Below are 12,829 nucleotides of genomic sequence, written 5' to 3'. Positions count from 1 at the left end.
CAATGTACAGTTGAGCGCTGAAATGGCCGGCAGCAGGGGGAAGACCACCGCGGTAGTCTTGGTGCTATACGCAGCCGTCTGGGTATACGTCTTCCGCCAGCCTCGCACCTTACCCGTCTTAGCATTCCTGCTGGTAATGTGACGTGCATAATAACTTGACTCTATGCAGAGTCCGGCTGTCCTCGTCGCCACTCTGGGTGTGTACGCAGCCTGCTCCATCATCCGGGGCGTAATCACATTCAACCGCTCCTATACCGCTACGGCCGAGTTGAAAGAGGTGAGTCGGCGCGGCAACTCAATAGCATATCGTAGGACCTTAAGACGGCCGTACTAGGTTTGGATCGACTGGGTTTCAACTTCGATAAATTTGGCATTCCCAGGGAATAAGTTGCCGGGCAACTGGATTGTTAACGCACTGTCTACAGTATCTAGCACAAACATGCGGTGATGAAGGCTGAATTGCAACTCATTTTTTGATGTGGCGTGACGACGGTTGGCTTTTAATACGCAAATTGATAAGCATGGGACCTGGGGCCGGTCCTGCCACAAACTAGAGGAATCATAAGGAGGCTACTCACACGGCAGTCCACCAGAAAACAGCGTGCATTTGCTTGAGCAGAGATTAATAAATGCCGCCGTAGCAGTACGGCACTACCCATCACAATCAACACAAACAGAATTTTATTTAAACTACAACATTACGCATTTTACATTGACTGGCGCTCAGCAAACGCATCAAACTTTTTTGCAGGTCCAATGAACGTCGCACGCATATTCCAGCTCTTCCTTAGGACCTGGTCCCCACCGCCTGCACAAGAATGGGTGTGATATCAGGCACACTGACTTCGGCACGACGATGTGGTTCCCACAACTGCCACCACCACTGTCGGATGACAGCTTGCAGCCTTCTTCGGTTCGTGTCCACCCATCCGGGCAATCCTGCGCACGATGTGATCAGTGGGTCAGATACCAGTCCAGCGAGTAATACCCAACCGGCAAGTCTGACCTACCGCACTGTAATCTTTCTCACAGTAGCCTATACATGGCCATGCAGCATGGCAGCGCTGCGAAAACGCGGCCTTCATGCTGGGGCTGGCAAGTTGCGATACGGGCACTTTTGGAGGGCAGGGACCACCGTAGTGCTTTGGCGCCACGCAGTCCTCTCCGTCGTGCGTCCATTCCGCCGGGCACCGCCTGAAATATGTTAAAGGGTCAACAGCAAAACCTACCAATAGAAGTTCTCAGCGCACCGCGCAGCATTAGTGTCGGTAAACTTGGGAAATCGCTGCCCGCAGGCAAACGCCCACCTCCGTTTGAAACCAGGTGATCTAGTGGAGAAGTCCACAGTTGTTCCGCCGCATTCCACCTTTTGGGGTTCACTCCAAGCCGACGGTGCCACGCATATGTGCCGCACCAAATCGCCGTAGTACACCCGGCGTATACGCCAACCCAACGGGCAGTATGCGCGAACAAAGTCCTCCAGCACGTCGTCAGTGCGGCTTGTGATATGATGTAAAGCCCCAAGCGCCACTTACTGTGATACACGGCAGCGTTCCTCGTACTCGTCCGACAAATGGTGGATGGTCCTGCAGCCTGGCATAATGCGGCTGTAGGTCTCCCCAGCAACACAGACGCCATCGAACTGGCGCCACCCATCTGTGGCGAAATGTGTGGCATCAATGGTATGATTTGACCTACAGGGGCAATTCGTGCTCTCGGGAGTGACGTGCATTGATGCCAGTTGGATGAACGCTGGTGTTGTGGTAGCGGCTTTGTCCAATTGCGACCGCAGGGATGCGATGCTTTTCTGAACCTCCGTTAGAGCGTCAAACTCTCACAGGACTTACATTGATTGTGCTAATAAACAAGCGATCGGTGGCCGTCTTACGAAGGCGGCGAAGCGCTGATTCAGATGAAGTAGCGCCCAGGCGATGCCTACCGTCCAGCTGTTTTTCAATTACCCGCACATCTTTCGCAGGTTTGCTGAAGCGAACTACCGATAAATCATGGTCAAGGGCGCCGCTGCGATACGACACGTTGGACGTGCTTTTAGTGGGCTCCTCCTTCGTCACACCACCATCCAGGAAACTGCCACCACAGACGTGGGCCCAGAGAGCCTTCTCTTCCGTGGTGTAGTTTCGAAAATCCATCCTTAGCTGGCAGGGGCCCTGCAGTGGTTGGACAGCGCTCTCATTCAACATACCGTGTAACTTGGAGGCGCCAGGCACAGCTCATTGTCGGCGTCGTATCGCCAGCCCAGTGGACAATGCGACTCAACTTTAGCTCCTTTAATAGGCCTGTGGGTGATTGTTGCATTAGATGGTACATGCAAATAGAAAGGTGGAGGTGTAAGTTGTGGTCAACCACAGATATAAGTCACTGTCGTGACGCGGAGGTGACGAAGGCGTGAGTTTGTTGCCACAGCGGTAAATAACGCAGTTCGCTGTTTGGTTTGCACATGTATTTCATACGTCGCAAAACGCGGCATCCCGGTACATGCATAACTCACCACACTAAACCGCAACGCCGAGACTTGTCCCGCTTGTCACGAATATCCACAAATTTCAGCACTCCTCCGCACATGCCAGCAGTTTGGTCGGCGTTTTTGACGCATGTACCATCCTAATGTGGAGTTAATTATTTCAGAGGGGGCACACTGACCTCATGCAGCGACCACCCCAGTGGACAATCAGCAGACCAGTCGCTGCTCTCATCCAGGAGCCCGGTTGCGCGCGAATACGCGAGCCCGCATTTCCTAGCAATATCTTCACGCTCCTGAAGGCTCTTTCCCGCGAGATTAAGACGCGTATCGCATGGGCCCATGTAAGTGTGGTCCGCCACGCACTCCTCCCCTTAAAAGTGTCATCAATCACGAAGGAACCACCTACCTTCCCTGTGCCAGAACCGAGGGCAAATACCCTCATCCAACGAAACGTAAGCCGAGGATGTGCGACACGGCCACTTTAAGTTGCACATATTCGAAAGGCTCAGCTTGTCCAAGGGGGACTTATCCCGCATGTCTAACTGGCTCCCGCAGCATCCTGCATCGGCGGAATCAGCATGTGCCACTTCACAGTGGACGCCGTCACCGGACGACACCTGTGTTTCATTACAGCGCCGAAACCCAATCAAACCCTTACCCATCCCTCAGGACAAAAAGCGGAGAAATCGAATTCGCAGTCGCCGCGGACAACGGGCAGATTGAGTCCCAGCAGCTGCGACGCCTTCTTAAGGGATTCGGTCACCGTGTTGGCGAGCTCTGCATGTATAAATGCTTCCCAGAAGCCGTCGCCTCACCTTCCTGGGTTAAACGTGTGCCAGCATCAGTGTAGCGCGCCCTGGCTTCCCGTAGCACAGAGTCAAACAGGACACTGCCAGCGGCTGAAGAACTCGCGGCGGCTGCAATATGAATACATAGGAGCCACGCGGCGCCCAGCTTCACACACGACCTCATCTTCTATCCTTAGTGCCGCAAAAACAGAGCTGCTTCCCCGCTACAGCAGGCGGCACGATGAGATGTACACATCGTCACGAAAAAGCAGATACACACGACCAATAGACGGAATAACGCGAATCCGGGCCATTGGATGCCGTTCACACCCAAAACGGCAGCACGCTTCGGGATTCCTGTCTACGCTCGCGCGACGTCACCCCATTGGTGGCAACGCAGCGCGACGATACGCGCCGACGCTTAATCCTCGCTACTCGCGCGACCGATTTCTTACCTCCCACAGGAAACCGCATCCTTGCGCCCAGCACTAGTAGCGCAATGCCGGTCTTCTACCACCTCACGCTCCAAAAGCCTACGGGCATCACGCAGGCTGTACAGGGCAACTTCTCGGCGCCGAAGGCCCAAGAAATCGTAGTAGCGCGGTCGCACACCCTGGAACTGCTGTCGCCGGATGAAAATGGCAAGCTGCGCAGCCTCTGCGTCTGCGAGGTATTCGGAATCGTGCGGGTCATTTCGGCCTTCCGGCTGACGGGCACGCAAAGAGATTACCTGGTGGTTGGCTCGGACAGCGGGCGCCTGGTCATCTTGGAGTTTTGCAACACCGCGCGCACGTTCAAGCGCGTGCACTGCGAAACGTACGGGAAAACTGGCATACGCAGGATCGTGCCTGGGCAGTACCTGGCAGTGGATCCCAAGGGAAGAGCGCTGATCGTAGGCGCGGTGGAGCGAGAAAAGTTCGTGTACATTCTCAACCGGGACAGCAAGGCGAATCTCACCATCAGCTCCCCCCTGGAGGCGCACAAGAGCCGCTCCGTGTGCCATGATATCGTCGGGCTGGACGTGGGATTCGAGAATCCCATATTCGCGTCAATCGAACAGAGCTACGAGGCTGTGGACGCCCTCCAGGTAGACGATGACGAGGAGCTCACCGACGAGGTGTTGAAGAAAGGTCTTAGCTTCTGGGAGATGGACCTCGGTCTTAACCACGTGGCGAGGAAGATGACCCTCCCAGTAGACCTCAGCGCGCATCACCTGGTGGCGATACCGGGAGGCGAAAGTCCGGGCGGAGTTCTCGTCTGTTGTGAGAACTTCCTGGTGTACAAAAACATGGATCACCCGGAGATATCATGCGCGTACCCGCGCAGGCTGGAAATGGCGCAGGACAAACCTTTGCTGATTGTCTCCAGCGCGATCCACAAGATGCGCGACTTTTTTTTCGTGCTCCTGCAGTCCGAATACGGCGACATTTACAAGGTCGAACTGTTTCACGAAGAAGGCCGTGTGAAGGAAGTAGTATGCCGGTATTTCGACACTGTACCACTGGGCAACTCCATATGTATCCTGAGGGCAGGGTACCTCTTCGTCGCCGCGGAGTTCGGTGACCACCACCTCTACCAATTCACCGGAATTGGCACGAACCAAAACGACCCCCTCTGTAGCTCGAACCACCCGCAGGGTAAGGACGCCATCATCGCATTCAAACCGCGCGTGAACCAAAACCTGCAGCTGATAGACGAGCTCAGCTCACTCAGCGCCATCACCGACCTCAAGGTGATAGACGTGCAGGGGTTGGGGCAGCCGCAGATATTCCTGGGCTGTGGCAGGGGCGATCACAGCACCATAAGGGTGCTGCGACATGGGCTGTCGGTAGAGGAATTGGCAGACAACGAACTGCCGGGAAGGCCGAAGCAGGTGTGGACCGTGCCCACGGGTGTTGATAGCACGCACGACGGGTTTATCCTTGTCGGTTTCGAAGGCAACACCCTGGTATTATCGGTAGGGGAGGCCGTGGAGGAGGTAACTGACTCTTGCTTCCTCACGTCAATTACCACCCTGCACGTAAGCATGATGGGGGACGGCTCATACGTCCAGGTACACGACGGGGGTGTTAGACACGTCTTCGACATGAAGGTGCGCGAGTGGAAAACCCCGACCGCAAAGCGAGTGAAGGTCGCAGCGTCGAACAAACACCAGCTGGTGCTCGCCCTGTCCGGTGGCGAAATCGTGTACTTCGAGTTGGATGAATCGCATACGCTTGTAGAGGTGGCAAAGCGCAGCCTCAATGTCGAAATCACATGCGTCAGCTTACAGCCCACCGCCGCAGGCAGGCTCATGGCGAACTTCATGGCCGTTGGAGCTTTGGATAATCTGGTGCGCATACTGTCGCTGGACAGACACCTGAAACAACACAGCACGCAGCTGCTGCCGAACAACAGCACTCCGGAGTCTGTGTGTTTGGCTGAGTTCCAGGTGGCTGCGCATCCGACGCTGATGCTGGCTGTTGGGCTCAACACCGGTGTGATGATACGAGCAACAGTGGATGCTATATCTGGCGCACTCAGCGACCAGTACACTCGTTTCTTGGGATCGCGCGCAGTGAAGTTCAAGAACATCAAGAACCAGATAATGGGTACTTCTGACAGGCCTTGGTTATTGTACGAGTACCAAGGAGTGATGCAGTGCGTTCCCTTGAGCTACGACACCCTGGAAAGCGTCGCGTCCTTTTCAAGCCCACTCTGCCAAGACGGATATGTGGCCATATCCGGCTCTAACCTCCGGATTTTCAGGTGCTGCAGGCTTGGAGAAACGTTCAGCGAGCATCGTCTGCAGGTGGACTACACGCCCAGGCGTCTCGTGCTGATGCCGAATGAAGCGCCGACGCAAGGAGGGCTCAACTATATGTTGGCAGTTGTAGAGGCAGATCACAACGCATACGGCCCGGAAAGTGTGGCTGAAATTGGACAGGCGCTGGAGGGGATCAAGCTGGACAACGAAGTGGGTGAGCCGATGGCGCTTACAAACTTCAAGGCCGGCACCGGAAAGTGGGGGTCTTGCTTGCGAATTGTCAACCCTCTGAACCTCACAACGGCGGCAAAGCTGCTATTCGAAAATGACGAGGCAGCAACAACGGCTGCGGTCGTGGTCCTCGACGGCATGCAATGCCTATGCGTAGGCACTGCGCTCGGATATGACCTAACCAATGCCGACGAAGTAGAGTCTTATATACGTGTCTACTGCTACGGAGCCAATTTCGAAATCAGGCTGCTGCACGTCACCCGCGTTGGCGGGGTGGTGCGGGCGTTTGCCGGATATGAGGGGAGGCTGCTAGCTGCGGTGGGAAAGCGCATCCGGTTGTACTCGCTGGGAAAGAAGCAGCTACTGCTCAAGGCAGAACATCGCACATGCAGTGACCACGGGTTCATCTGGCTGAACACCGTGGGGTCACGTATTTTTGCGGGCGACATCCGTGAGGGCCTGCAGGTGCTTCGCATCAAGTTCTACAGCGAAGAGGCGGCCGACTTTGAATGGGTCGGTGGGGCCACTGGGCCTAGATGGCTCACCTGCTGCACCCAATTAGATTATTCCACGGTTATCGCCGGAGACAAGTTCGACTCCATGTTCGTTGCGCGCGTCCCTCAGGAGGAGTCAACGCGACACATCCAGCTGGAAAACGTGTGCCAGTTCCACCTAGGGGACCTCCCAACGGCTATAGATAAGGCCTCGTTATCCCCTTCAACGTCAGTGGTGCTTTACGGCACAATAATGGGGTCGATTGGCGCATTTGTGCCATTCCAGTCCAAGGACGAGCTGGATTTCTTGCAGCACCTGGAGATGTTGATGTCCACGGAGGCGCCGCCACTGTGTGGCCGAGAACACAGCTTCTACCGCAGCTACTACGTGCCCGTCCAGCAGGTGGTAGACGGCGATATGTGCGAACAGTTCCGCCACCTCACCGAGGCACAGCAGCGAAAGGTGGCACAACAGCTGGATTCCAATGTGAACAACGTGTTACGCAAGCTGGACGAAATCAAGAACCGCATCATGTGATGAACGTTGAGATATGCGATTGACGCGCCAAACACGGGTCAAATCATCGCACGTGTGGCATTTTCGGTGGAACTCCTGGAATGCAAACACCGCTATTCGCAATTTGTCCGAAGCGTCATGTACGTAAAATCGGGCAGGCAGACTATTAACCTTAATGTAAGTGGCTGAGCCGGCCTATAGATTTGAGCATTGCTATGATGCCGTGGAATCAACAGCAGCAATGCCGTAAAAACGCCCTCAGACATTGGGAAGGAGGGGTATGCAGGACACGCATAGACATCAGCGGTTCCAAATGCAACAGAAATGACGCACACGGGATGCGCCGTTGACCTAAATGCGCAATTGGCCGCCCGCGCTGTCGAGCCCACATAAGCGTGTATGTCATCGGCGCCAACACACTGCGCTCATGTGACATTAAAATGCTATTTTGCGGTGACTAAACCTATTGTAGTATCTGGTGTGCCCTGCGCAGCTAACCAGGTAGAAAACCAGCTAGTGTGCCCGTACCCTAGTAAACGCACAAGCCGTCCGATAAATAACAATATCATTCACAACGTGGAATGAAAATGTGACGATTGCTGTCTCCACGCGTGCCGCGGCTGCAGCATTCTGTACAATAAACTCAACAACGAAGCACAATGTCGCGTCAACCAAGCCCCTTTTGCGGGTCAAGGCTCCACGAACAACGGTCTTAATCATATATTTCGGCACAAACTGGTGGAAAGTGTGTATTTTTGCGGAGACAGATCAGCCGTAACGCGCTGGATACGGAGCCGCAGCTGGCCGATGCGAAGTGGGGAAGGGCCACCCTTATCGAAACGTCGACGACAGTGTCATACACGATAGCACACCTGCACACTTAGTTCGACGATAAAAATGTGTGACGATAAGAAGGACGCTGAAGTCGCCTCGGGAGCGGCAGAAACGCCCGAGCAGACACAAAACGAAGAAAACGGATGCGAAGACACAAAGACAGAGGGAACTTCTGTGGATCGGCGGCCACAAGCGGAGGAAGAAGAAGAAGTCGTGGAGGGCAATTGGAACACACGCAAGGTGAGTAAAGTCATTACTTAGGCACTTGCCACGAGCGTTCGCATGTTTCCTCCCCTGTAGCCTTCCTTAGCGAAACATCATGCGTTCAAAATACGCTGCGTTATGTGTATTTTACGCGTTTACGTCTGGTTATTCGTGATTTTCGTACTAAACCTTTTGACATTGGCGATGTGCGCTGCTGTTTCCCCTAGTGCGACACACAGATAATAATTGCATCAGGTTGAAGTCAAGGAGATCAAAGTCGTCACCGGAGAGGAGGATGAAGAATTGTTCTGGCAGCAACGTTCCAAGCTCTACCGCTTTGCCACGGACACTGACGGCGAACAAGTGTGGAAGGAGCGTGGTCTGGGCGAGTCAAAGCTGCTGAGGCACAAAAAAACGGGTAAAATACGCTTCTTGTTGAGGCAGGAAAAAACCCTCAAAGTTGTTGCCAATCACTACGTCCTCGAAACGGAATCGCTTTGCAGGCTCAGGCCCAATATCGGTAGCGACAAGATTTGGGTGTGGACCGCGAACAACACCTACGATGATGAGAGCAAGGTCGAGCAGATGGCACTTAAGTTCGGGCATATCGAACATGCAAGAATCTTCAAGGAAAAGTTCGAGGAGGCGGCAAAGATAAACAAGAAGATATTCGAATCCGAAAATTCCAAAAACTGAATAACGGACGCAATTGCGTAGCGTCTTGCGGGCATCTTTGCAGGAGGCTTTAAGGAGCGTCACGCCCTATACAGGATACACGCCGCTTATTGCCGCCCATTGTGCACTGCGGCAAGTGCAGTCTCAAGCCGCTGTTAGTGCCAAAGGCTTCCGCTTTGCATGTTATGACCACAGACCGTGGTAGAAGCATCGCGTGGGACTCATACGATGAACGCTTCCTTGTCAGAGCGTTTCCGTCACATTGCTTTCCGTAACTGCCTTTTACAGAATGTATATGGTCGTGACCCACCACGACATCCGATGAGGCACTGATTCGAACATAGCCTGTTTAATACTCCTCCTAAACTTACTAGTATAGCATGCTTACGTACGCTTAATGTCAATCGAGAGTTGTGCGTTATGATACTATCCGCAATGGTGATGAAATGGTGTTGACCATTTTGCCAAATATGTTATGACTGATGCACTGCTACGATGATTGAATGATGCCATCTGGATTGTGCTCAGCAGAGAACCTTAAAAACAATTAAGAGATGGATTCACAAATATATAAGTATGATACATCTATTGGGTACCACAGTTGGAGAAGTGAGGAATATCCAGCTAACCATACAGTTAGATTTTGCAATGGTATTCTTACAAACATTTAGTCGTACAGTTTTCGTAGTTTTGTGTATCCATAAGATCCAAAGTGTATAAAAGCGATGCTTATTCACGATACTGTTGGCCGATGGCATGACGCATAATCATTGCCAAACGTGGATTGATGGGACTTCTTTGGGCATTCTCTCCAATCTGTATGTATTGTATCATATGCCTTGACGCTCCTCTTTGAAACTTCGGAGGCCCCCCTGGATCTTTTAGCACCTACGCTCTAGCAACCCACCACATGGATGTTGATAAATTCGACAATGCAACTGTTACGTGCGCTTGTCGGGTCAACCACAGCAAATATTCATGGAATCCCCAACCATCTGCAGATGAGGAGTTTCAGATCAATGCGTACGTGATCAACAATGATGAGTTTCGTTTCGTCCCTGTCTCGTGTAATAGACAATGAATCCGGGCCTGATACCTTATAGTTTAAATCCAGTGGATCATGTGCGGAAATGCATGTTGTGGTTACACCCGATGAATTGGTTGCGATAACCGGGCGCTGGTTGATATTCATCTGTAGACAGCAAGATTGTGTTCTGAATGATGCACTGCGACGTCAACTTTACCAACGCCATGTCTTCGCCGAAGTGCAAGCTTTCCCTTGGACTGCGAAGACACCGTAGACCGGGGAACCATCAAAGATTGGACTTGCTTTGAGAGTGCTTTGTCTGAACAGAGGAAATGTGCATCTACCATGTCAAGGCTGCTAAAGAAGCGGCCTTCTACTGCCTAAGTCCATACGTCCTGGATCCACCTAACTGCTTCGACCAGGTTTACGTGCACGGTGAAGAGAAGGACCTAAGAGAAATAAGCAAGTCGATGATTGCATCAGCATCCAACAACTTCGTTACCTTGCGGTTCGACAGAGAAAGCGTGGGACCTGAGGAAACGCTACGCCAGGCGCCGCCGTTGGAGTGTCGCTGCGTGACCATCAAGGGCGCCATTCTTTCCACCATCCAGATAAAGAAGTATTACTCCAAGTAATGAGTAGCTCAGATTCGGTCACTTGTTTGACAATCATACACTTTAATTGTCATAGTTCGTGTTGGTAGGTATGTTAGTTGCTGTCTCCCGCTGCAGCATCGGTGTTTGTAGAAATTACTGTAGTTACCGATCTAATATCATATTTCCGTGTAAATAACTTCCGTGTGATGCATTATGTCTGTTCATTAGGTTTACATTAAAATATGCCTCACCAAGTCTTGGTAGTTCAGTTGGTGCGAGAGAATTGGCGGAGGTCGGATGCGGCCATATCCACGTATGATCACAATTTGTAAAATAGACGACGCCTTTAATACGTAGCAATGAGTATTACTCGGCACGTAGTGTCGGACGTTATTTATTTTACAAATCTTGGCAAGCAACCACCACCAGGCACCTTGCTGTGTTGGATCATCGGTGATGAGACACAAGAATGATTTAGTATAATCATTATTTGTTCATAGCGCACTCCATAAAATCTTATATACTGTAAAAGTGAATTATATCTGACCCTTCCGAAACAACTGGTTCTAGGTCTCACCGGAGCCACCAACGTACCTCACAGCGGGATGGGAAAGCACGATGTGACTCACAATGGGATCTTGTGTACCAGGAATGAGACGAAGATGTGCGAAATTGAGTTAGTGACGGAAGTCAGTGGCATAGGCTCCAAGACGGTCGGTTCAATGAGGAGGTAGATCACGTTAGAATTTGGATGAGGCTTTTTGTCGGAATCCGTAGATTTGTTCTAACGTCATGACTATGCGGAAGCTGAACCTTGTACATAAGAGTGTTTGTAAAGATTTAGAGGGTTATCTAGTCAACTGGCTTGCCGTGTTTTGGGGTGGGCCTAATGCTCCTAACAGGTGGTAGGTAAACACTAGGGAGAGGTTGACCGGTCTACTCAACCTTTCCCAGTTTACAAAGACATGACACTGACAATCAAATACTTAGTATGGAAATGATTGCTGGGGTCTATAAAATATAGTAATTTGTCCGGTGAGAGGATGGATGATACCTAGTTTGGAAGGGTCAGAAGTCAGACTATTTGGATTCAATATTCAGATACAGCATTATCTCATACGCGTACTTGGTGCTCTGCATACTACGAGTCACCGCTTAAATGGGGCCAGCATGATGCGGTGTATATGCGCTACGTTGAAACGCTATTCGGTGTACATTGGAGGGACGTGTGATGGGACGATGGCAGTTGGCTTTCAAGATCTACTTATACAGTCTGACACGCGTTATAAGTGCTGTAAAGTCCGGAATGAAATATTTGCAGGTTAAAAACTGGATCAGCACTGCACAAACCACAATTTGCCCCAAAGCTTCGTATCATAAGGACGTAGACAGAGAACAAATTATGCGTACATAACGGATAATCAAACATGATTGTGTGCTGAATTACACAGCAACCACATGTCGAAAGTGGGAAAACTAGCGCTTGAGCGGGGTGGAAGGGTGATCAAAGGTATTAATATATCCCAATGCGACCTTATACTATTACGAACAATACGGATAGAAGCTGATTTGTGGATGCATTTGCTTCAACGTAACCTTGCGAGGTGGATGCGATAAATTTTGTGGATTTCACCGAATACCAAAATCGCTTATGTATAGCACTATCCCGTGTCTTCTCCTGTGCTAACTACGTCGCTGTGAACCCACATGTAAGCCGCGCTCACGAAGTCCGTGCTGGATCTCCCATTGCAACATGCCCACGTATTGCAACTCTCATCGAGATGCTTAATCCAATCTTTCACCCTCACCGATTAGTTAGTCAGACACAGTAATATAATAGCTTAAGAGATTGACTGAACACAAACATTTCCAGTTAGAATGTTTTGATATTGTAGATGAAAGTAGTTTTGTGACGTCAAACGGAGCGGTTATAAGACCAGGATCTACGCATATTTTACATAAGTGAATATCTTTTTATTTTACTTATTCATCATTATAAGCTATTGCTTTAGCTCCCTAAATTTTAGGTAAATTTCTATGTGTTCTTCTGTGGTGCAACGTAATGTGTATATAACGATGTCGTTGGTCATGGTATTATGGGTCACGTGATATGTTGCCTCTAATTCTACACCGGGCGATTATATCGCATCGATCAGCTGAGAAATATAATACCATATATGTCATATAATGTAGTTCACATTCTAATTTATTCGTTACGCGTCATGAATAGCGGTT

General features: G+C 51.1%; 6 protein-coding genes across 6 annotated transcripts; 5 read left to right on the top strand and 1 right to left on the bottom strand.

Annotated features, from left to right (window-relative positions):
- Positions 1–22: 22 nt before the first annotated feature.
- BBBOND_0204620 (hypothetical protein) lies at positions 23–387 on the top strand (the record flags this gene model as incomplete). The annotated part of the gene is made up of 3 exons (XM_012912036.1): positions 23–133; positions 170–277; positions 313–387. The coding sequence occupies 3 exons, from the start codon at positions 23–25 to the stop codon at positions 385–387; spliced, it is 294 nt and encodes a 97-aa protein (XP_012767490.1).
- A 348-nt stretch (positions 388–735) lies between these two features.
- BBBOND_0204610 (Plasmodium falciparum CPW-WPC domain containing protein, putative) lies at positions 736–3,454 on the bottom strand (the record flags this gene model as incomplete). Its single annotated transcript, XM_012912035.1, has 12 exons — positions 736–808; positions 839–939; positions 1,011–1,194; positions 1,230–1,499; positions 1,536–1,656; positions 1,940–2,168; positions 2,204–2,297; positions 2,513–2,622; positions 2,662–2,852; positions 2,889–3,099; positions 3,141–3,259; positions 3,298–3,454. 12 exons carry the CDS (start codon positions 3,452–3,454, stop codon positions 736–738), a joined length of 1,860 nt encoding a protein of 619 aa, XP_012767489.1.
- Positions 3,455–3,769: 315 nt separating this feature from the next.
- On the top strand, positions 3,770–7,279 carry BBBOND_0204600 (splicing factor 3b, subunit 3, 130kD, putative; the record flags this gene model as incomplete). The annotated part of the gene is made up of 1 exon (XM_012912034.1): positions 3,770–7,279. The coding sequence occupies one exon, from the start codon at positions 3,770–3,772 to the stop codon at positions 7,277–7,279; it is 3,510 nt and encodes a 1,169-aa protein (XP_012767488.1).
- Positions 7,280–8,155: 876 nt separating this feature from the next.
- On the top strand, positions 8,156–8,992 carry BBBOND_0204590 (ran binding-like protein 1, putative; the record flags this gene model as incomplete). Its single annotated transcript, XM_012912033.1, has 2 exons — positions 8,156–8,332; positions 8,552–8,992. The coding sequence occupies 2 exons, from the start codon at positions 8,156–8,158 to the stop codon at positions 8,990–8,992; spliced, it is 618 nt and encodes a 205-aa protein (XP_012767487.1).
- A 1,338-nt stretch (positions 8,993–10,330) lies between these two features.
- BBBOND_0204580 (hypothetical protein) lies at positions 10,331–10,633 on the top strand (the record flags this gene model as incomplete). Its single annotated transcript, XM_012912032.1, has 1 exon — positions 10,331–10,633. The coding sequence occupies one exon, from the start codon at positions 10,331–10,333 to the stop codon at positions 10,631–10,633; it is 303 nt and encodes a 100-aa protein (XP_012767486.1).
- Positions 10,634–11,199: 566 nt separating this feature from the next.
- Positions 11,200–11,618, top strand: BBBOND_0204570 (hypothetical protein; the record flags this gene model as incomplete). The annotated part of the gene is made up of 3 exons (XM_012912031.1): positions 11,200–11,307; positions 11,372–11,499; positions 11,549–11,618. The coding sequence occupies 3 exons, from the start codon at positions 11,200–11,202 to the stop codon at positions 11,616–11,618; spliced, it is 306 nt and encodes a 101-aa protein (XP_012767485.1).
- Between the last annotated feature and the right edge of the window lie 1,211 nt (positions 11,619–12,829).

Source organism: Babesia bigemina (assembly GCF_000981445.1).
Source record: "Babesia bigemina genome assembly Bbig001, chromosome : II".
In the NCBI taxonomy this organism is placed as follows: domain Eukaryota; phylum Apicomplexa; class Aconoidasida; order Piroplasmida; family Babesiidae; genus Babesia; species Babesia bigemina.
The sequence above is the reverse complement of the archived record's forward strand: the minus strand, read 5'-3'. Positions and strand labels throughout refer to the sequence as shown.